Below are 22,985 nucleotides of genomic sequence, written 5' to 3'. Positions count from 1 at the left end.
TTGATTTTCATATTTTCCCATATCTATATCAAGAATCAAGATATTATGGAATTTTCGATTAGCCACCTTTCGACCGGAACACCAAGGATGAATGGCATTCAAGAGAAATGCCTCTTCCCCTCAAGCGCTGTAGCCGGAAAATTGTTTTGAAACCAGAATTTCGATGCCAATTTATGAGCTATTTTAGCACCCTGCCAGTAATATCCAGTGATTTAGGCTTGACCTGAAAATGCCACTGTTAAGGCTAACTGATATTTAGCACTAATGACTATAAGGACATATTGAGGCCTAAAACCATCAAGACTCAGGATTTGTCCAGAAAATATATTAAATTACATATTAAGAACTTAAATATATCTATTAGTACGTAATATATTAAATGATTACACTACCGTTCAAAAGTCAGTAAATTTTTTTAAAGAAATTATTTGAATGACTACAGATTAGATATTTTAAATAGTAATTTCACATTACTGTATTACTTTATTTTCAAAACATAAATAAAAAAATACCGACCTCAAACTTTTAAACAGTAGTGTGTAAGTGTGTATACATAAAATCGAACGTCACACATTCAACAAATGGAAAAATTTAGATGTGATTATCTGAATTATACAAGTATTATAATTCATTACTATCAACAAGAAAACATACCATTTTTCATAAGGATACCACACCACATCTTTTTTGTGTTCTATACTCTCAGATGCTGTCAAGAACCCCAGTCAATAAAGACTGCTTTTGCTCCACCACAGGCAGTAATATAATCTAAACTGGAAGCCACTAGGATGAAAGAGCAGAAAACAATGAATCTAAAGACTCCTCAGTGGTTATTTGAGTGGAGCCTGATTTAAAAACACTTTCAAAGATAAAAAAAAACAAAAAACAGAAATACAAAGCAATTAAAGCCTGTATTTTCCTTTTTTTTTTAATCCTCAAACTGGTAATTAAACAAGAATAAAGCCAGAATTAAGGCAGAATTTATTCTTCAGAATATATATTTTTGACTCAATTAATTTCTAAGCATGAAACGAGTTAATGTATACCAAACTATCATATCTACTAAAAAGGTAACCTACATGTTTACAGCATACATAATGTAATTGCCATTGTTACAATAGATAGTTAAGGCAGAAATGGCAGACTGGTCACAATCTAGAATTCAGCACAGCTCAAAAACTTCACACAACAATTCAATGTGATAAAAATGTCACTGGGTGGATATTTTTATGTGCCAAGACAATTTAAGTCTCAATTTACACAATCTAAAAATCATATTTCAAAATAGTTGATCCTCTGTACTACAATGGGAGATTGAGATCAGGACTGTCATTAGTGCTGAGTTACTGCAGTTTCAGAGGTTTACGATCCTTTTGTGTTTCTGATTTTTGCTTCCATTATGGCCCATTGCTCCTGTGTGACCTAGCAAATAAAATCAAGGTAAACATATAATAAATAAAGTAATAAAAACTCCCTATTGTAAATTTCTGATTGACTGATTTTGAAGGAAAAAAAAAAAATCACCTCTTTCATGCCATTAAACTCGCCAGCAAGGGAAACATATTCACCGCCATCCATTCGAATGATCTGTGAGGACAGAGGAGATATATAAGATGGAAATTTGTCTTTCACTGTGAAAAACATATTAGCTGCCCTGTCAGGGCTCCTTAACTTTATAAGTATAGGGCCATTACAGTAATGCGCCGGACCATATAATTCCATATTGATCTCTGCAGCACAATTTTTTTCTCCAATTCTTCACAAAATTCCCTCAGATATTCAGAGAGGGAAAAGGGGTGGAGTGTGTGCCCTTGGCTCCGTTTCCATTTGGCTGTAAACGGAGAGGCCCTGTGGGGATGATGCTAGGTGAGCTCTCGCCCAGAGAGATGAAGCACTTTTCACGCAAGGTCACCGAACTCACCGCGCCTGATACCCAGCTGGCATAATCGCTGCAGAGGTAGGCGGCAAGGTTGGCGATCTCTCCAGGAGTTCCCAGACGACCCACAGCTATATTCTCTAACAACACCTGCTCAAACGTACCAATGGGATCCAGTCTGCTAAAGGCACCCTTCAGAAAAATACCGGAGTCACTGTAAAGCACTGTTTTTCAAATGGATTACATACAATTTTTTAAATGTAAAGCTTTAAAGATTGAAAATAATCTAACTGGACAGAAAGTCAGAGAGTTAAACTTAAAAACCGAATAATTCAGACTGGTTTTCCTTGAAATGATCTGACAAGAAGTATGATTCATTCACAAACTGGACATCACTCCTTCTCCATAAACACACCTAGGTTTGGATGATGATGTTTTCAGAGAAGAACAACTTAAAAACATGAACATTACCTTGGTTTTGATTGGTCCTGGTTGAATAATGTTGAATCTCATGCCGTATCTACCCCACTCTGCTGCCAGAGACCTATGGGTAGACTGAATCAGTCAGACATTTTACACATGCTCTGATTTATTTAAACTTTGTCCCACGTTTCGGGGACATCTGCTCATCCTATCTATCAGACATGGCCACCACAGTTTCTAGTGCCATTATTTTCCTGAGACAGACTTTTTACCATTAGGTTTATCACACAGGGAAAGCATTAAGAAACATGGTGACTCACAGTCAAGCCAATGAAAATGCAATCAAAGGGCTGCTAAGGCTCTGGTTATCTTATGTACAGAATGTATAGAGCATACTTAAAATCAGAGTGCAATTATGTTGCCACTTTCCTCTTCAGCCAAAATAGTTTTTTTTGTAAGGTCCAAATCCTGTATATAAGTGCTGTAGGGTCATTGAAAATTCAAAGAAGCAAAAAAAAAATCTATTTTATTGATTTAAAAAATAAATACATTTTAATATTTGTAAGATTTTGAAAAAAAAAAAAACTTTTATTACACTTCCACATTCAGAAAGCAGAAGCAACTAGTAAAACAACTTCCCCTTTAGTTTGTATTAACGGTGGTTCACTAACATTCAAACATTTGAACTAAACAAAATTAGAAAATTAAATGATTTTTAAAATATTTTATTCATTATATGTATTATATTAATATATTAAAACACTATGACCTAAAATAATAATTATATATATTATATATTATATATATATAAAACACACACACTGTTTTTGGAAAACAAACATTATGACCTAAAATAATAATAATACAATATTTACAATATATATAGGCAAGGCAAACTTTTTGTAATCAAGTTAGTGATTCTCAGTTAATCACTCATGAATATATAAACATCAATAATACAACATCACCAATTTTACTATAAGTAATATACATAACTACTAAATAATAAAAATATAAAATACTAAAAGCAGTGTGTGAGATAATATATAAATAAATGTATAAATATAAATATATAAATCCTGTCATTGAACTAAACATTTCAGCAGAGATGATATTATTATTAATGAGCTACTGATCTGAATCATCAGTTAGATAGTGTGCTGTTCACCTCTCCCTGTTGTATTTTCCACATATTTAACACTCCTTGAGGGGAGAGGATCAAGATCCCCATCTTACAATTAAAATGTAAATGAAACATAGCACACGGCACCTTCATTATGATAATATATGCAGCCCTCCAAGAATATATTAGAAAGGCATTTGACAGGAGGACCTGATTCACAAAGGAGACACCAGCCTACCAGGTGAATTGGACCTAAAAATGTGTCTGTAGTGTAACAGAGTACATACGTGCAAAGCTTTTCCACTCCAGCTTTAGCCGCAGCACTTGGCACAACAAATCCTGAGCCACTCTCAGCATAGATTGTGGTGATGGCCAGAAATGCAGCACCTTTATAAATTCAACAAGATTCTCAGTTTCTGGTGCTTCAAATGAGATGAAACTAAACTTCAGATCATCTGAGACACAATGGGATGATGATAAAACAGTATAAGCTGTTACGTTGCATCAAGAAGAAAAAAAATAAATCAAATCTTTGTTTTCAATTACCAGTGAAATGCAAACACAAATACAGTGTCGTGAAGGTCAGACTTGTTATCAATAGTATAATATCTTTAGACTATGTGTTAATGGAATAATTGATCACATTGTTCAAGGAAGCAGAAAGAGGTCAAAATCATCAGGTGAGAGGCTGGATGTCTGAATTTGAGCAGCTAATTCTCTCTCACACACACACACACACTAATGTGACTGAGGCAATGAACCAGAATCATCTTATCTTGCTTGTTGTCATCGTACCCACACACATACTTGGCTCTTATCATTGCAAAGTAAATGTACATAAAGACAAATGATTTCTTAATTTACAGAGAAGTAATTGCACTGGCTTACTGGTTACAGCCAGAAGCTGTTATCTTACAGTATCTTACAGTATCTCAATTGCTTTGGCACATTTTTCGAAACAATCTTAACATTCTCTAAACTGTGAGTGCAAATGTCACAACTGTTTGCTGGAACTTCAGAACTTTATTGCATGTCTGCAAAATGTAGTTACTCACCCAAAACATTTCATTCATGCTTCAAAACCTAGTTATCGTGTCAGTCATTTGGCCAAGGCCACCAAAATATAAAGCATTTGCGTCATCGTGTGAGCCACACTGGTCAAAATGTTTAGTTGCTGTTTGCACACATGTGCCAAAGCATTTGCAATTTGCTCAAATCAATAAGAAATTCCAATCTGATGTGAACAAGAAGCTAATTGTTCAGAGATCTGAACTTATTGTTTCGGGAAAAAAAAGTTTCATTCGAGAATTGAGCCAAAGCAATTGAGAAAAACTGTAATAGAAAACAAAGAGAGCAGAAAACAGCATGAATGCACATAAATTAGCCTATTATAAAAACAGGCTTGATTACCAAAACAAAATCCCACATTTTGACAACTTTTTATGCCACATTTCCAAAAGCATGACTTATGGGATGTGCAAGAAGCCACAGGCAACCTCATTACAGCATAAACATCAAGACAACGGGCAGTGAAAGAAAAACATGGATCATCTGGACAACCATACATCTCTTGTGCACTCCAAGGCTGCATTTATGTGATTAAAATTACAGTAAAACCAATCCTATTGTGAAATATTATTACAATTTTAGACAACGGTTTCCCATTCTAATGCATCTTAAAATTTAATTTTTTATTCCTGTGATGACAAAGCTGAATTTTCAGCACCCATTACTCTTCAGAAATAATTCTAATATGATGATTTGCTGATACTTTTATGCAAATCGTGATTGATTATTTCAGGATTATTTGGCGAATGGAAAGCTCAAAAGAACAGCATTAATTTAAAAGAAATTTTGTAACATTAATAATGTCTTTACTTTCATTTTTGATCAATTTAATGCATTAATAAAAAAAAAAAAACATTTGAACAGTAATGTAAAAATAAAGAAATATTTTAGGGTTCTACGTTTATCTCTATTGACAGCATCTGTGACCAGCTACCACAGAAAATAATTTTGACGTGTCCCTCAAAAACAAAAATGCACTTACATAAATTCTTCAGAACAAAAAATAAAATGATCTAAACCGTCCTTTTAGCAATAGGACTACATTTCTGGATGGATGGACTTTTGGTTATACATTTCCGATTTAATATCATTGTTTACCATGTTTACATGTAACATTAGGTAATTCTGTGGCTGTACTTTTGGAATGATGTACATTGTAAACAATTTTTTGCAAAGCAATGTCAAGCTGCTTAGAATTCTGATACAAGGGCATGTATTTTCAGACTTTTTTTATTTTTAATTTTTACAAATCGAGGAACAACACAAAATTATTTAATTTACTTTCTATTAAATTCAAAACATTCTGTTAACTATTAAAGAATCACTAAAACAAATCCCGCAGATTATCAGTAATTTGGGTACTCTTTTTTTGCACTTACTGCCCTCTAGTGGTCATGTACTCAAAATCAACTACTTCCAGTAATGATTAATCCAATCGAACAGAAGCTTTTATCCAAATTTTTACATTGAAATTCAGGTACACATTTATTTATTTTTTTATCAGTGCATTCCCTTGGCATTGCTAGCACTATGCTCTACTGTTTGTAACGGTAAGCTTTCTATCATAATTAAAAGTTGAATAATTACCTTTGCTCCATTTCTATAAAAATAATAATCACCTTTCTCAGCTTTGATGAGGCGTTTCCCGATGTCTAGCGTGACATATGCGGCACCGTTCAGCACTATGTCAGTGATGGTTCTCCAGGCATTGGGGGAAAGCTTCTCTGAAGGAGAGATGAAGTTTCCAGCAGCATTGTTTATCACCACCTGTGGGTTGACAAAGCATATCAGAAGCAGTTTTGTGTATTTGGCTGAATCTATTGCATCACTGCTGTTAAGATGGAGACCTAAACCTACATCAGGCAGGCCGACATCATTTACAAGCTGGTTAACAGCAGCCTCCACTGAAGCAGGGTCCCTAACATTACACTGGACGGCGTGGACCTGAAACATGAACACATTCATCAAACTCTAGGAGGATGAAAACAAGTTCTTCACCATAATCTGTAATCCACATGAACTACTCTAAGGATATGACAATGTTTGCATAGACTTTCATAGGTGGTGTAATAAAAGCAGAGGTACCTTGTTTCCTGTCTGTTGTGAGATTTCATCAGCTGTTTTCTTCAAAACTTCAAGATTTCTGGAAGTGATGTGACGACAGAAGACGTAAGAAAAATAATCGCTCGAATTCAAAGTTATGTAAGCTTTGGCTTTGCTTGTAGGGTGCATTCGCAATTATTCAAGAACTAAAAGACCTACAAATAAAGTGAAGGTGTGTCCAAAATAAGAAGTCTCTTTATGCTCACCAGGGTACATTTACTTGATCAGAATTACAGTAAAAACAATAACAGTATAACAATTTAAAATAACCCTTTTCTATTTGAACATATTTCAAAATGTAATTTATTCTTGTGGCGGCGAAGCTGAATTCCAGTCTTCAGTGTCACATGATCCTTCAGAAATCATTCTTATATGCTGATTTGGTGCTCAAGAAACATTTCCTATTACCAATATTAGGAACAATTGTGCTGCTTAATTCTTTTTTGAAATTTTTAACAAGAAGAATAACTAACCTGCTGGCTATCACGCACTCTGCTCCCAGTGAAGACAGAGTGGTGGTCATGGCTTTTCCAAGTCCTGTTCCTCCTCCAGTGATGAAGGCCACTTTGTTTTTGTAAGTTCCTGGGAGAAGCATAACCCCTTCAGATGGTGGGAAGAATCTAGCTTGAGGAGGATTGCTCTGGTATAAAGTGTTTGTCCCATTTCCAAACAGCTGTTAAAGGATGCAAAGAGGGTCACTTTATTGTAATACATGAATTCAGTCAGGAATAAATAGTAGCCTAGCTATTATAAATGGCAACTGGGTGAAAGGTCATAATGACAATATCAGTTCTCTGCTGAAGCTAGAGAATTATACATTCTAATGCATGCAATAGGTCTCAAATGAAAGATCAAGTTTGAAAGGCACGGTTTTCCTATTCAGCGCACATTATAACAATTAAAAGAGATAATTTTACTCAAATATAACACACTTTGCAAGCTTTAAATTCTCTAAAATGCACACTTAAACGCACAATCTTATATTTTATATATGGTTTATTTATCTAAAGTTCCAGGTAAATAAATTACTTTATATTGGCAACATTTTATGAGATTTCGAAACTAAATTGTAAATGCACGCACAAAATCTTAATTGCACATGGCCAAAATAAAATTCTTACTCGTGCTGGTATGAAGCACTTGTTTGGAGAAACTCTATTTAACAAGGTCAGTCCTCTGAGCAGCGCCATTGCGTCCAAATGAATCTTTTTTTAGAGAGAAAGGGTGTTTTAACAATGTCACAACCGGTCACAACGTACAAATAAACGAGTGAAGTCGGACTCAGTAACGCCTCATGTGATGTGATATGATATCTTCCGGTTTCCGGTTTGCCGGTTGATCTGGGATCAGACACGTGAGACATTTCATCCAATAGCGTGCCGCTATTGAGCTGAGGATCAGATCTCAGATCAACCAATGCACACCTCTAGTTCACTCCTGAGACAGAATAACAAACGAAGCGGCTCTTTTATGTACATGTTATATCGTTCGTATGATTTGACATGTTTGTTAGTAACGTTCGTTTTAACCTGGGCAAAATGTAGAATGTAATTTTGAGTAAGGTGGGAAGAAATAACTATTGCTAACCAGTCGGTTAACGTTAGTTGACAGCGCGCTGGGCTCAAAGAATCAGGTAAACCGTTTATTTTTTACATAAGTGCTGTAAACAAACAATGTATACGCATATGTACGTGACATAATACTTTATAACTGGCAACTTATATCGAGAGAAAATTGCAATAATGTAAATATTTGGAGTTTTGTGTTTTCTAGCGAGTATTGCTAACAGATATGATGCAGCATTTTGTCTCATGACACTGTATGTGCAGAAGACTGTATACTGAATCTGAAGATTATACTAAATTTATGAAAAAACTTTGCATGCATCTACTCTAGTTGCAGGTAATTATTAGTAATAATCTTAAGAAAAAGCTGAATGTTGTAATAATAAACTGCAGAACCATCTTCTTTCTATCTGTAATAGGTATACATTTGTCTTTGAGCACAGCCATCTCTGATCCAGTGAGATGGGGAACCAGCTGGCTGGAATTGCTCCATCACAGATTCTTTCAGTGGATAGTTACTTCTCTGACATCCATGATTATGAATATGACAAAAGTCTTGGCAGTACGCGGTTTTTCAAAGTGGCCCGGGCGAAACATAGAGAAGGATTGGTTGTGGTTAAGGTTTTTGCGATCCAGGACCCCTCTCTGCCCCTGACCAGCTACAAACAAGAGCTGGAGGAGCTGAAAATCAGACTGCACTCCTGTCAGAACTGTCTGCCTTTTCAAAAAGCCACTCTTACTGAGAAAGCAGCCATACTATTTCGGCAGTATGTTCGGGATAACTTGTATGACCGCATCAGCACGCGACCGTTCCTCAACAATGTGGAGAAAAAGTGGATCGCCTTCCAGCTCCTCAATGCTGTGGACCAGGCCCATAAATCTGGTGTGCGTCATGGTGATATTAAAACAGAGAATGTTATGGTGACAAGCTGGAACTGGGTGCTTCTGACAGACTTTGCTAGTTTTAAACCTACATACTTACCTGAAGACAACCCTGCAGATTTCAACTACTTCTTCGACACGTCCAGGAGGAGAACGTGCTATATTGCACCGGAGAGATTTGTGGATGGCAGCATGTTTGCCACAGAAAGTGACCAGACAACTCCGCTTGTGGATCTCTCCAGCAATAGCCAGAGGACCAGGGGAGAACTCAAGCAGCCCATGGACATCTTCTCAGCTGGTATCCATCACCATTATATTTGTTCTGTGTGTTGCATTATAATATGACATATTTTACAAACATCTTTCTCTTTTATTTTCTTTTGATAGGTTGTGTGATTGCAGAGTTGTTTACAGAGGGTGTCCCACTCTTTGACCTCTCACAATTGCTGGCTTACCGTAAAGGACATTTCCAAACCGAACAAGTGCTGATGAAAATTGAAGATCGCAGTATTAGGGAACTGGTAGCATTTCTATTCATATGAGATTTTAGATACTTTGTGTTATTTCACTTTAGGTTTTACAAATTTTTACACTACCGTTCAAAAGTTTGGGGTTGGTCTGTTGTTGTTTTTTTGTGTTTTTGAAAATGCCTCTTATACTCACTGAGACATATGATAAGACATACAATAAAAGCAGTAATATTGTGAAATGATATTTTGCTATTTTAACATATTTTAAAATAAAATGTATTCTTGTGATGGCAAGGATCAGTTTTCAGCAGCCATTACTCTGGTCTTCTGTGTCACATGATCTTTCAGAAATGATTCTAATATGCAGATTTGGTGCCCAAGAAACATTATTATTATTATTATTAATGTTGAAAGCAGTTGTGCAGCTTAATTTTTGTGGAAATCGTGATGCCTATTTTTTTGGGATCCTTTGATGAATACAAAGTTCAAAAGAGCAGAGATAGAATTTTGTTTGTAATATTTTGAATGTCTTTCCTGTCACTTTTGATCAATGTAATTAATACTTGCTGAATAAAAGTATTCATTTCTTTAAAAAAAAATCTTACTGACCCCGATCTTTTGAATGGTGGTGTAATAAATTACATAATTAATACATTTCAAAGTTTATTTATAACCATTTCATAAATAATATGATACTAGTTAGTTAGATACTAGGTAGTACTCTGTATAATTTCATCCACTCTATGCAGGTGGCACAAATGGTGCAGCGAGAACCGGAAAAGCGTCTGACAGCCGAAGAATATCTAAAGCAGCAGCGAGGCAAAGCTTTCCCGGAAATCTTTTATACCTTCCTTCAGCCCTACATGGCTCAGTTTGCCAAGGAGACCTTCCAATCTGCTGACGAAAGGGTGTTGGTCATTCGTAAGAACCTGGAGAACATCCTCAATAACTTGTGCAGTGGCGGCCTAACAGGGAAGACTGAAAAACAGGAGAAGGCATCTCAGGAGCTTAGTTTATCCAAGGAGCAAGGGCTGGTGGTGCTGGTGTCAGTGATCACATCCTGTCTGCAGACACTGCGTTTCTGCGACTCCAAGCTGGCAGCACTGGAGCTGATTCTTCATCTGGCAGGCCGGCTGAATGTGGAGATTGTGCTGGACAGGATTACACCTTACTTACTGCACTTCTGCAATGACTCTATGCCGCGCGTCAGGGCTGAGGCTGTCCGCACACTGACTAAAGTGCTGGCGCTGGTCAAGGAGGTTCCTCGCAATGATGTCAATATCTACCCAGAATACATTTTACCTGGGATTGCCCACTTGGCCCAAGATGAAGCCACAATCGTCAGACTTGCTTATGCAGGTAGTTTTAGTGCTAAAATAAATGCTGGAGTGAATTATTCCCTAAATTGTCATGTCTAAATTGCTCTTTTTAAATGTGTAAATACTAGTTTTCACAATCCAATCAGTCTCTGATTTTAAATAAAAAAATAATTTGAGAAAATAAATCATTTAAATTGGAAATACTTTGATATTTCTTAGATCACACAAGTAAAATGGATTGTGAAAGCCATTTCATATTGACTTCAATATATATGTATATAATTTAATGCAATTCCTTATATTATATTACAGTTCAAAAGTTTGGGGTCAGTAAGATTTTTTAAAATAAGCAATTCATAGTTTTATACTTTTCTGCAAAAAAAGTGCAAAAGTGATAGCAGTGACATTTAAAATATGAAACATTTTTATTTCAAATAATTGCTAATTCATTATATTAAAATATAAAGCAGTTGTTTTTAATTTTAATAATTTTTCACAATGTTACTATTTTTACAACATTTTCAATGAAATAAACACAGCCTGGGTGAGCAAAAAAAAAATAAAAAAATCTTACCGACCCCAAATATTTGAATATATTATATTATATTATATTATATTATATAGAGAACATAGCACACTTGGCAGAGACAGCGCTTCGTTTTCTGGAGCTGGTGCAGGAGAATAATTTGAGCTCTGAACAAGACCTCAATGGAGAGGACACAGAAGAAACTCTTCACCCCAATGAAAACTATGATTCAGGTAAATAGCTGCTCTTCCATAAAATCTCACTTTTATGGTAGTCTTAAAAAGGTTAATAGATATTGTCTGTATATAACTTTTTGCACTACAGTAATAGCCAGCTTACATGGCTGTCATTAAAATGCTGTGGATATGATCCATCCCTTGTCCAAAGAGCTGCAGGCCTTGCATGAGATGGTTCAGCAGAAGGTGGTGACTTTACTGAGCGACCCCGAGAACATTGTCAAACAGACACTGATGGAGAACGGCATCACACGCCTCTGCGTGTTCTTCGGCAGGCAGAAAGCCAATGATGTCCTTCTCTCCCACATGATCACCTTCCTCAACGACAAGAATGACTGGCACCTCCGTGGAGCTTTTTTTGACAGCATAGTAGGTAGGTTGCCGTCACCGTGACACTTCATATAATATCAGAGAGTCACTCACAACATGTAACCAAATCTCCTCCTCCCTGCAGGTGTAGCAGCATATGTGGGCTGGCAGAGTTCCTCCATCCTGAAGCCTCTTCTGCAGCAAGGCCTGAGTGATGCTGAGGAGTTTGTCATTTATAAAGCTCTCAATGCCCTCACTTGCATGTGTCAGCTGGGGCTACTGCAGAAACCTCACATCTACGAGTTTGTCAGTGATATTGGTGAGAGAAATCCAGGCCTTGCATGAGATGGTCCAGCAGAAGGTGGTGACTTTACTGAGCGACCCCGAGAACATTGTCAAACAGACACTGATGGAGAACGGCATCACACGCCTCTGCGTGTTCTTCGGCAGGCAGAAAGCCAATGATGTCCTTCTCTCCCACATGATCACCTTCCTCAACGACAAGAATGACTGGCACCTCCGTGGAGCTTTTTTTGACAGCATAGTAGGTAGGTTGCCGTCACCGTGACACTTCATATAATATCAGAGAGTCACTCACAACATGTAACCAAATCTCCTCCTCCCTGCAGGTGTAGCAGCATATGTGGGCTGGCAGAGTTCCTCCATCCTGAAGCCTCTTCTGCAGCAAGGCCTGAGTGATGCTGAGGAGTTTGTCATTTATAAAGCTCTCAATGCCCTCACTTGCATGTGTCAGCTGGGGCTACTGCAGAAACCTCACATCTACGAGTTTGTCAGTGATATTGGTGAGAGAAATCCTGCGCTCTTGTACGCTGTTGTATAATGTGCTTCATAATTATTGTGTATAATTGTTACTGTTCCACAGCACCTTTCTTATGTCACCCCAATCTGTGGATCCGCTATGGAGCTGTGGGTTTCATCACTGTTGTCGCTCAGCACCTCAACATCGCTGATGTCTACTGCAAACTCATGCCTCATCTCAACCCTTTCATCACACAGCCTATTATACAGGTGATTAGTCACAACTACTCTGAATAAAATTCTCCTTTTGTGTTTCACAGAAGAAATTAAGTTATAAAGGTTTGTAACAACATAAATGATGGCAGAATTTTCACTTCAGTTTTCAACTCTTTTTCTGCCTTTGGACAGATTGATAAGAAGATTGTGTTGCTCAGTGTGCTGAAAGAACCCGTAAGTCGCTCCATCTTTGATTATGCGCTGCGTTCCAAAGACATCGGAAGCCTCTTCAGACACCTGTTACTCCGCCAAAAAAAGCGCAACGGCTCCATCCCAGAATGCCCCATTCCTGAGGATCCCGCAATTGCCCAGCTGCTTAAGAAACTTCTTTCACAGGTCAGGAATTTTTTTTTTTACATTTTTTACATTTATTTTTTAATTACTATTGATATATTTTATTTTAATATTTAATTTGATTTTTATTGTCTTCATTAATGTATAAGGCTGCTGTTCAAATTTCTTTGTGCAAAATCATTTTTAAATGAGGAAATAATTACATTATTGTTTTAGAACAACACTTCTGTTGTGAAATAGCCATAGCACTGACGCTAACCCTAACCCTCTAAGAAATGACAGTTTTTTAAAAACATATTTTTATTGTAAAAAAGACATAGAAGATAACATGAAAATATTTATTAAATTATATATATATATATATAAATATATATATATATCTTAACTCCCTACCCCCCAAAGCATCCAAGAAAATTTAATTATACAGGTAAAGAAGTTGTTATACAAAGGCTAAAACAGATATATCCACATATTTTGAACATGATAACATGAAAAATATTCATAAAAATGTTTTATATATATATATAATATATATTTATAGAAAATTTAATTATACAGGTAAAGAAGTTGTTATACAAAGGCTAAGACAGATATATCCACATATTTTCACATACAAAAGTGCATATATACGCATATCAATCAGTAGGGTGAGAGGTATTTTTTGCCTGTGCCGATATTTGGTTATTTTCCAGAAACTGTTTAAACAGATCCCAAATTTTATGGTAGTCCTTTAGTTTGCCCTTTATACTGTAGGTTATTCTTTCCAATACAATACAATGTGCCAAATCTTTCAACCAATGGTCAATGGATGGACCTTCTATGTTCTTCCAGTAGAATTCTATCAAACGAATAATGACTGATTAATAGAAGTTTTGTTTCAGGAACAACAAGGCATGTTGCCTTGACTTATGTCACTCTTGTATAAATTGTTAAGCTGTATCATGTGGTTTCTATCAGGGGATGACGGAGGCTGAGGAGGACAAGCTCCTAGCTCTGAAAGACTTCATGCTCAAGTCCAACAAGGCCAAAGCCAACATCATAGACCAGAGCCACCTGAGTGATGGAGCCCACAGTGGAGTCATTGATCTCGGTACACTGGGCATCACTGGCCGACAGGTGGACCTCATCAAGCCCAAGCAGGAGTTTGAAGACAAGAGAGGTGGGTAACACACTGTCTGCATTCATATTTACTGTTATTTGAGGATATGTATACACTTCTCATGTCATTGGGTCGCCTTTTAAAATGAATGTCTTTAATTTTCATTTGTTTACAGACTTCATCCCTTCTGCCTCTGGTATATTGTTTAGATCTCAAGTAGCCGAGCTCTGTTTGAAGTTATAATCACTCACTTTGACTAACTCGGAGGCTTTGTGCGTCTAATGCTGGGTACACACTAAAAGATTTTCAAAATGTGAGAGACCACAAACATGAGGACAAAAAAATCCTAGATTTAACCGTTTTGCTACTATAGTGTGTGGTGTGCCGCGATGTGACAAAGACAGCACACCACACACCAACAGATTTTCAACCAGAGTCCCAACTGTGAACACGGGAAATCTCGCAAAATCTCTCGAGACTTGAGAATAAACATGGCGGACGATAGGCAGGAAGAAATTGTGATGATAGTGTTTGGAATGATTTTGACAGAAAATGGACACGTTGTATAAACAATCGACAAGCTGAGCAGATTCAGTCACTCTTAACACACCTCACACCACAGGAAAATGTGATAAGATAATCTTTAGAACCACCAAGATAATCGGGACATTACCTAGGATTGTCGGAAGGGGAGAAATCGGCCCAAAATCAGCCCGATTATCTTGTGGTGTGTACCCAGCATAAATCTGAGAATTCACAATAACGGGCAGATGTGATGTGGATGTATACACTTTGTTTTGCACGACAGCTCATGTTGGCTAATGCTTTTTTGCAGTCAGTTTGTTACGAACCAGTAGGAGTGTACTTTCAGAGTGTTCAGTATGGCTTCTAGTGACTGAATTAATTCAGTCATAAAAGATTATATTTTTTCCAGTATACACTAGCATTCAAAAGTCTTATTCAGCAAGAATTCACTGAAATGATCAGAAGTGACAGTAAAAACATTTCGATGTTAAAAAATATTTCTATTTCAAATAAATTGTTCTTTTAAACCTTTTGTTCATTAATGCTGAAATAAGCACCAAATCAGTATATCAGAATGATTTTTAAAGGATCATGCAACATTAAAGACTGTCTGCTAAACATCCAGCTGTTATTATAAAAATACAATATAAAATATATATTAAAATAGAAAAGTTATTTCAAATTGTAATATTACACAATATTAAGTTTTTTTTTTTTTTTTGTAACATTTCAAAATCATTTAAAAAATGATTACTTTCCAAGGGGCCCCATTCCAATGGATAAAGATACATTTATACTTTTTTATACTCAATAGATTTATACCTTATTAATCCTCACACACTTTTTGAGCTAGTGTGAAAATGTGTAAAACTGCAGCTATAGATGAAGTTGCAGGTGGTTGCAGATTTTTTTTTTTTTTTAGAGTTAATGATTTCAACATATTGTATAGTCCTCTTCATTTCTAGTGCATTTGGGAAGTAAAGTTTATTCAGTTTGCTTCTCTATGAAAATTCACTTTTTGAACTAATATTAATTTACTTAATTTAAGTACTATATGTCAGTGTGCTAACTAAATCAATTGCCTGATTTCATTTACACGTCAGTCCGCATGTTAACGCTTTAACCGAGCACCGAGCGTTTTAGAAACCAGAAATGCATCTTCTATTAAAACCAATTTTAAAGTAGGTAAATTTTGTTTGTCTTTTTGCAGCTCGCAAACATACGAAACAGGACTCCAACTTGAACGAAGAGTGGAAGAGCATGTTTGGTTCTCTGGACCCTCCCAGCTCGGCACAGACGCCCTCGACGGTACCTAATGTTTTAGTTCCGAGCAGTGGTGGGGAGCCCAATGGAACTTTGGCCGGAGAGCGCCTGCGATTTGAGAGTTCCTTACAGACTCTTTACCTCTCTCATGTTCCATCCTCAGCCGCTAGGTCAACCGCTGAGCCGACAGTGTGCTATCGTCCCTCCCCTGCTCTTTCTCTACCCTCTCCTTTCAGCCTCTTCCATCATCCTTTTTTCATCAACACCTTTTTTTAGTGTGCATTTGTCCGTGTTGCAGCTTTGTAGTTTTTTTCATCATGTTTGCACAAACATGCAGGAATGTGCTGGATTTTCCCAGATTAAATGTATTAGCATGTTGTTCTTAAATAATACTGATGATAAACGACTAAAATCTTTATCTTAAACCACTCCCGGTTGCTCTTCAGATTCCTGAAAGTGGAGCCATGCAGCCCAGGAAAACCACAGCACTCCCTACTATTCAAGTGGTACAGTCTGTAACCGGAGCATCCACGTACCAGCGGCGCATCACCACATGCAAGGCAGAGCTACAGCAGCTGGTGCAGCAGAAAAGAGAGCAATGCAATGCAGAACGCATGGCCAAACAGATGATGGAGAGTGCAGAGTGGGAGACCAAGCCTCCACTGCCAGGTACAGCAGTCACATGCTACCTAGCTAATACAAGTACATTGTGTGGCTGTCTAGCCTCTGCTTGCTCGGTCTTGTACAGAAATCATCTGCAGCTGACTTTTGTTGACCTGTTTTTTAATTTTTTTATATTTAAAATGCAAAGACATTTTAATTGGGAACTAAAAGCTAAAAGTACCATTTTCATGGGTTATGTAAAGGATTAAAAAAAAGATTGATTTGAATTGGACTGCAGTATTATATATATTTTTATAATTAAATAATTAGAAAAATGCTGCTGTTCATTAATCTGTTTGAAATCACAGGACAGTGGATCTCAGCCTCAAAGGCCCCCCATTGTCCAATAGTAACTATATACAGTAGTGGCCAAAATTATTAGAACTCTAGTATTTTCACCAGCTAAAAAATGGGTTTAAGTCAGTTATTTCTATCTTTTGCTGTAGTGTGTCAGTAGGAAATATCAAGTTTACATTTCCAAACATTCATTTTGCCATTAATTGTAATAATCCAGTGAGATTTTTGTTTGCACAAGGAGTCTGACAACAGCCAGTGCTCCACACAGAGATCTGATCTCATCATCATCCAGTCTGTCTGGAATGACATGAAGAAACAGAACAAACTGAGACAGACTAAATCCAGAAGAACTGTGGCAAAGTCTCCAAGATTCTTCAAGAGACCTACCTGCAGAGCTACTGAAAAACTGCGCAAGTGCACCTAGGTCCTAGGGCAAAAGCTGCTTTAAACGCAAAGGATGGTCACACCAAATGTTGATTTAATTTAGTTAATAGAAGTTAATTGATAAAGAAAATCTATTTATGACATTATTTTTGACAGCATCCTCATTTTACAGCATTTTTACACAAATGGTAAAAAATTTGTTTGTTTGCTGGTTTTTATTGTATTTGTTATACTTATATTTTTTTAATTGTTTTTGCCATGAAAATAGCCTGCTAATGTATGTTTGATGATGATCAAATTCTGAATATCATGAAGTTGTTTTAAAAGATATTGCTCCATTAAGTAACTTTTTGTTAGTGGCTTGTAGTGTAACTAACTTTTTTTGAACTACTTTAAATTGGAGTTCCTAGCTTGTTTAAAATAGCCTAAGATGCTGACATGGCATTAAATAAATATATACTATACTTTACACAAGTGCCTAAAACTTTTAATTGCACTGTAGCTTTGCAGGGAGGTCTCTTGAAGCATCTTGGAGACGTTGCCACAGTTCTTCTGGATTTAGTCTGTCTCAGTTTGTTCTGTTTCTTCATGTCATTCCAGACACAGACACACACACATATTTTTATTATTAAATATAAAAAAATATAAAGAATATAAAAATATAAAAAAAGATTATAACAGTAGTATTATATATACACATATAGATGTATGTTCACACAGGTTATTTCCACTGGTAACCACAGCTGTTACATTGCAGGGTGGCATCCAAAAGGTCTTCTAGTGGCCCATCTCCATGAGCACAAATCCGCAGTGAACCGAATCCGAGTCTCCGACGAGCACTCCATCTTTGCTACATGCTCCAATGATGGAACTGTAAAGATCTGGGACAGCCAGAAAATGGAGGGCAGGACGACCACCACAAGGTAGATAATATCTATACAATGTTTATAAATTGTCTAGGTTGTTGTTTTACTGTTATGTTAGCTGAAATGATTGAAAATGCGATCGTTTCAGGTCTGTGCTGACGTATTCTCGGATTGGAGGCCATGTGAAAACACTGACCTTTTGTCAGGGGTCACATTACCTTGCTGTTGCATCAGATAATGGTTCCATCCAGCTTCTTGCAGTTGAAGCAAACAAGCCGCCCAAATCACCCAAAGTCCAGCCCTGTCAGACCAGGTGTGTGCAGGTCATGTAACTCCACTTGTAGCATCCTAAATTTGTGTGCTGCCATACAATGGTACAAATGAGTAAATCAAGACCATCACACTCAGGTCAGTGTCACTCAACCAGTCAGATCAGTGAGCCATTGAGTCTCTTCCAGGTTCCTGGATCCCAAGGATGAGGGCTGTGTGGTGGACGTACATCACTTTAACTCAGGGGCACAGACGGTTCTGGCCTATGCCACTGTGAACGGTTTTTTGGTGGGTTGGGATCTCCGCAGCAATAGCAATGCCTGGACCCTCCGCCATGACCTGCGCCTAGGCCTCATCACTTCCTTTGCTGTGGACATGCACCAGTGTTGGCTGTGTGTGGGTAAGAGGGATGGATAGTTTGGGTGGTGTTTCTTGGTGCTCGTACAAGCAAGTGAAGCAGACATGTGTGCCGATCAAACCCAAATTACAGAAGAATGTTTTCAGGAAATCCCTATACCATTATAGTGATTCATAAGGTTTGCTGTATCAAGCTTGGACTTATTTTATGTCCTACTTACACAGGCACAAGTAATGGCACAATGGCTTGCTGGGATATGCGTTTTCAGTTGCCAATTTCCAGCCACTCCCACCCAGCCCGAGCGAGAATCAGACGCCTGCTGATGCATCCACTCTACCAGTCCTCTGTCATTGCAGGTAAAAAGTCTCTTATGATCACCAATGCTACATTTATTTGATCAAAATAAAGCAATATTTTGAAATACTATTACAATTTAAAATAGCTTTTTAAAAATATATTTTAAATATAATTTAGTCTGGTGATGGAAAAGCAGAATTTTCAGAAGTAATTACTCCATCAGATGATCCTTCACAAATCATTCTAATAAGCTGATGCGATGCTCAAGGTTCTCAATGTTGAAAACAGTTTTTCTAAAGAATAGAAAGTTTAAAAGAACAGCATTTAATTTAAATTTTTTTTGTAAGTCTTTACTGTCACTTTTGAGGAATTTAATGTATCCTTTCAGAATAAAAGTATTGATTTCTTAAAAATATATAAAATAGAGTATGAATGTTTTAAAGGTTTTTCTTATTCTCTTCAGCTGTCCAAGGTAACAATGAGGTGTCCATGTGGGATATGGAGACTGGAGACAGGAAGTTCACCCTGTGGGCTAGCTCTGCACCTCCACTTTCAGAGATGCAGGTATGTTGTCACTTCTGCATCACAATACACGTTCACAATAATAAATAAATCCAGATTTGGCTGCTGTCATTACACTGGAATCTGTTGTTCTCTACAGCCCTCTCCTCACAGTGTTCATGGGATATACTGCAGCCCTGCTGATGGCAATCCTCTCCTACTTACAGCTGGCTCTGACATGAGAATCAGGTGACACTAATTAGCAAACTAAACACTGTTGAGGGGTGATGATTTAGCAGGTTAGAAGGCATCAAGGCTTGTTCGAATCCAATGTTTGCACAACAACCTGTTTACAAAGACTACCTTCACATTAATGTGAAATATTTCATATTTGAAAGCGACATTTTTGTTTCCATTCAAACGATTTAAGCACTTTCCAAATATCTCGAACCCTCAGTAGAATTTCAAATGATAACTTCATACAAAATCAGCTGCATTCAGATTTAGACACAACCAATATTTCCACAAGCAAATATTATTAATTGGGTGCAAGTTTTACATTCCCAAGGTTATGAGAGCATGTGCAGATATATTGAGCATGTTATGAATTCGAGTGTGTTCTGTATAATATCTGCAGGTTTTGGGATTTGGCCTACCCTGAGAGGTCATACATCGTCGCAGGCGGTGCAAACGACTCGCTTCACTGTCCTTCTGTGTTCTACAACCGCAAAATCATCGAAGGAACAGAAGTAGTACAGGTCTGAACCTCATTTCCATCTGATTTTCTGTTTTCTGCACATTTATATTTGATTGATCTTCTCCTCCGTCTCCCTTCAACCTAACCAGGAGATCCACAGTAAACAGAAAAGCGGATCCACTGAGGACACACCCCGCCGTGGCCCAGAATCCTTTCCTGTGGGTCACCACGACATCATTACTGATATTGTGACTTTCCAGACCACCCAGGGCTTTATAGTCACCTCCTCTAGAGATGGCATTGTCAAAGTCTGGAAGTGAGAGAAACCCTGTGCCAAGATGGGACACGTTAAATTGACATCTGATCAAGTGCACTGTAAATTTAAATATAATGCCAATTAATATAATTAAGTAATTTAGGATCAAATCCACTTTAAAAAATGAAATGTAACTATATAAAACCCTGAAAGCCAACAGTTTGTGTGTGAACAGTTTGCTTTGTATGTTTTTGTTTTTTTTATGATCACACTGCAGAAAACGGGATATGGCGAGCTAAAACAGTGTTTCACGCAGTAGTTACACTTATAGTGTTATTTCTGCACAGCTAAACCCATGTAGTTTTGTTTTGAGGCCTGAGTGCAAGACATGGATGGGGATGAAACTTGCATTATAATCAATCACTTTGTAATAGTTATGGATATTACTGAATAAATGTCATGACATATATGTATTCGCTTTTTTGGTGGAAAAAAACATTGAGCACAGCATATTTAGCATTGTTTCAAGTGAACATGAAACATCTAAAATGACCCATGGATTCCCAAATGAATAAAATCAAGTCCAACTGTACTTTTTTATTCTGGAAAACCTGGTCAGATTACAGAAGTAAAACAGGTTGTGAGCAGTTTTTCCAAATTTTTAAAAATTAAAAAATGCATAAATTTTAACAAATGTGTAATTACTGAAAACTATTTTAATCAAAACAGTATAACATTTTTTTATTGCACATTACTAGTGCTGTCACAGAACATCTTCACTGGAAAACTTTATATACATTGACTTTTTAATCTACACACAACTGTGACTTACAGAAGTGTTTTTTTTGTTTTGTTTTTTGTTGGCACTTTTGCCTTTATTATGATTAGTATAGATCAGAACTGACAGGAAGCAAAGTGGGAGAGAGAGATGGGGGCGGGATCGGGAAAGGTCCTCAAGTCGGGATTCGAACTTGGGATGCCCATAACGCAACAACGCTATATGTCGGTAATTGCAACTTTTTATTTCACAGATCAGACTTAAAAAAATATTCTCATAATTTTGAGAAAAAAGTCTGAATTGCGAGATTAAAAACCGATTTTATATCAAAACTCTGAAAGAAGAAGTGCAAGAGAAAAAGTAAGAATTGTGAGATAAAAAGCCACAATTACCTTTTTTTATCCCTTGGCGGAAACAGCAAAGCTTCCATACTTAGCTGACCATAAAAGTACCACGAACATAAAAAAATATGCTTATTTGCTATTGTGTTCTGGTGCCTGTGAATAATTATGTGTTTTTTGTTGTATAACCTGCACAAATATAATTTTCTAGCTCAGAGAGAACGATTGCTAAATATGAGAGTGAAGAAAGTCTTTGCTCAAAAGTGTCATTCGGAAAGTGATCCTGGTTAAATGTCTCTTACACAAAGAAAAAGTACCACGAACATAAAAAAATATGCTTATTTGCTATTGTGTTCTGGTGCCTGTGAATGATTGTGTTTTTTGTTGTATAACCTGCACAAATATAATTTTCTAGCTCAGAGAGAATGATTGCTAAATATGAGAGTGAAGAAAGTCTTTGCTCAAAAGTGTCATTCGGAAAGTGATCCTGGTTAAACGTCTCTTACACAAAGAGCTTCACATTCCTCCTGCGTGTTAAACCTGTTTTTGTTTCCTCCACATCCTCCAAACCAGAAGTGAATGCATTCATTCTGCTGGATGTCATAGTGCCAGCTAAAAACATAGTCACTGCAGGGCCCCACATCCTGTTTCATGAAGCACGCATCTGTGAGTGGAAACATCAGGAAAGAGTTCGGTCAGTGACACTTCTGGAGATATATTGTTATCGCCAGATCAAATCCTTTTAACCACGAGAGTCGGCAAAAGCCAGACAAACAGTTACAGAGACAGCTCATTTCTCACCATCCACTAATGCCGTTTCCTCTTTTGCCTGCAGGATTACTTCAGGATCTGGAGATTTAATAAAGAATAAAAATGTTTCAGCAGTTATTTTATATAGACAAAGTACTATGTGTGATTGTTGATTTCTTAAAAGTACAGTTTGTCATTTCCGTGCCACTAGAGGCACCAAACAGAATTGCAAATTGTTCATAGGACTTGACATAGTAACCAATGGTTTGAGTTTTGGGTGGGACTACATGCTTTTCCAAACAACCCTGCAGAAAAATTAAAAATACATTGAACTAAACTAATAATAATTCATTACATTTATATAGCGCTTTTCTAGGCACTCAAAGCGCTTTACATAGTGGGGGGGGGGGT

The 22,985-nt window shown here is 37.0% G+C and overlaps 3 protein-coding genes across 4 annotated transcripts in view; 1 reads left to right on the top strand and 2 right to left on the bottom strand.

The window, feature by feature from the left end:
• Positions 1–944: 944 nt before the first annotated feature.
• On the bottom strand, positions 945–7,906 carry decr1 (2,4-dienoyl CoA reductase 1, mitochondrial). The gene is made up of 10 exons (XM_016508102.1): positions 7,715–7,906; positions 7,067–7,266; positions 6,576–6,633; positions 6,348–6,434; positions 6,110–6,257; positions 3,710–3,809; positions 2,348–2,420; positions 1,922–2,068; positions 1,525–1,587; positions 945–1,422 (listed from the first exon to the last, which is right to left on the bottom strand). Exons 1-10 carry the CDS (start codon positions 7,781–7,783, stop codon positions 1,363–1,365), a joined length of 1,005 nt encoding a protein of 334 aa, XP_016363588.1. The 5' UTR covers positions 7,784–7,906; the 3' UTR covers positions 945–1,362.
• Positions 7,907–8,002: 96 nt separating this feature from the next.
• Positions 8,003–21,367, top strand: pik3r4 (phosphoinositide-3-kinase, regulatory subunit 4). 2 transcript variants are annotated; one of them, XM_016508101.1, is made up of 21 exons: positions 8,003–8,226; positions 8,367–8,495; positions 8,578–9,338; positions 9,428–9,561; positions 10,260–10,869; positions 11,454–11,588; positions 11,743–11,964; positions 12,046–12,219; positions 12,784–12,929; positions 13,068–13,271; positions 14,187–14,388; positions 16,064–16,161; positions 16,563–16,785; positions 18,218–18,383; positions 18,475–18,639; positions 18,785–18,996; positions 19,179–19,310; positions 19,715–19,815; positions 19,913–20,001; positions 20,390–20,510; positions 20,599–21,367. In XM_016508101.1, exons 3-21 carry the CDS (start codon positions 8,621–8,623, stop codon positions 20,767–20,769), a joined length of 4,023 nt encoding a protein of 1,340 aa, XP_016363587.1. In that variant the 5' UTR covers positions 8,003–8,226; positions 8,367–8,495; positions 8,578–8,620; the 3' UTR covers positions 20,770–21,367. The 2 variants fall into 2 exon arrangements, with proteins under 2 accessions (XP_016363587.1, XP_016363586.1); XM_016508100.1 differs by lacking the exon at positions 8,367–8,495.
• A 235-nt stretch (positions 21,368–21,602) lies between these two features.
• LOC107704846 (collagen alpha-6(VI) chain-like) overlaps positions 21,603–22,985 on the bottom strand; it is a 31,803-nt gene continuing 30,420 nt past the window's right edge. The window contains exons 39-41 of the mRNA XM_016507869.1: positions 22,626–22,673; positions 22,218–22,488; positions 21,603–22,013 (exon numbers count right to left, since the gene is read on the bottom strand). Of these exons, the coding sequence (XP_016363355.1) occupies positions 22,316–22,488; positions 22,626–22,673 (221 nt within the window). The 3' untranslated portion in view covers positions 21,603–22,013; positions 22,218–22,315. The remainder of the gene's footprint in view (positions 22,014–22,217; positions 22,489–22,625; positions 22,674–22,985) is intronic.

The sequence above is a fragment of the Sinocyclocheilus anshuiensis genome, unplaced genomic scaffold (genome assembly GCF_001515605.1).
Source record: "Sinocyclocheilus anshuiensis isolate Anshui unplaced genomic scaffold, SAMN03320099.WGS_v1.1 scaffold702, whole genome shotgun sequence".
NCBI lineage: Eukaryota > Metazoa > Chordata > Actinopteri > Cypriniformes > Cyprinidae > Sinocyclocheilus > Sinocyclocheilus anshuiensis.
The sequence above is the reverse complement of the archived record's forward strand: the minus strand, read 5'-3'. Positions and strand labels throughout refer to the sequence as shown.

Bases quoted from the DNA above. Each gene is read 5' to 3' on its own strand.
- decr1 (XM_016508102.1), bottom strand. From the start codon at position 7,783: ATGGCGCTGCTCAGAGGACTGACCTTGTTAAATAGAGTTTCTCCAAAC. The intron at 3,810-6,109 runs GTGATTATTATT...GAATTTATAAAG, and splicing joins CCTCATCAAAGCTGAGAAAG to GTGCTGCATTTCTGGCCATC. The intron at 1,423-1,524 runs GTGATTTTTTTT...TTTATTTGCTAG, and splicing joins AGTTTAATGGCATGAAAGAG to GTCACACAGGAGCAATGGGC.
- pik3r4 (XM_016508100.1), top strand. From the start codon at position 8,621: ATGGGGAACCAGCTGGCTGGAATTGCTCCATCACAGATTCTTTCAGTG. The intron at 10,870-11,453 runs GTAGTTTTAGTG...TATATTATATAG, and splicing joins CGTCAGACTTGCTTATGCAG to AGAACATAGCACACTTGGCA. The intron at 19,311-19,714 runs GTAAAAAGTCTC...TATTCTCTTCAG, and splicing joins CCAGTCCTCTGTCATTGCAG to CTGTCCAAGGTAACAATGAG.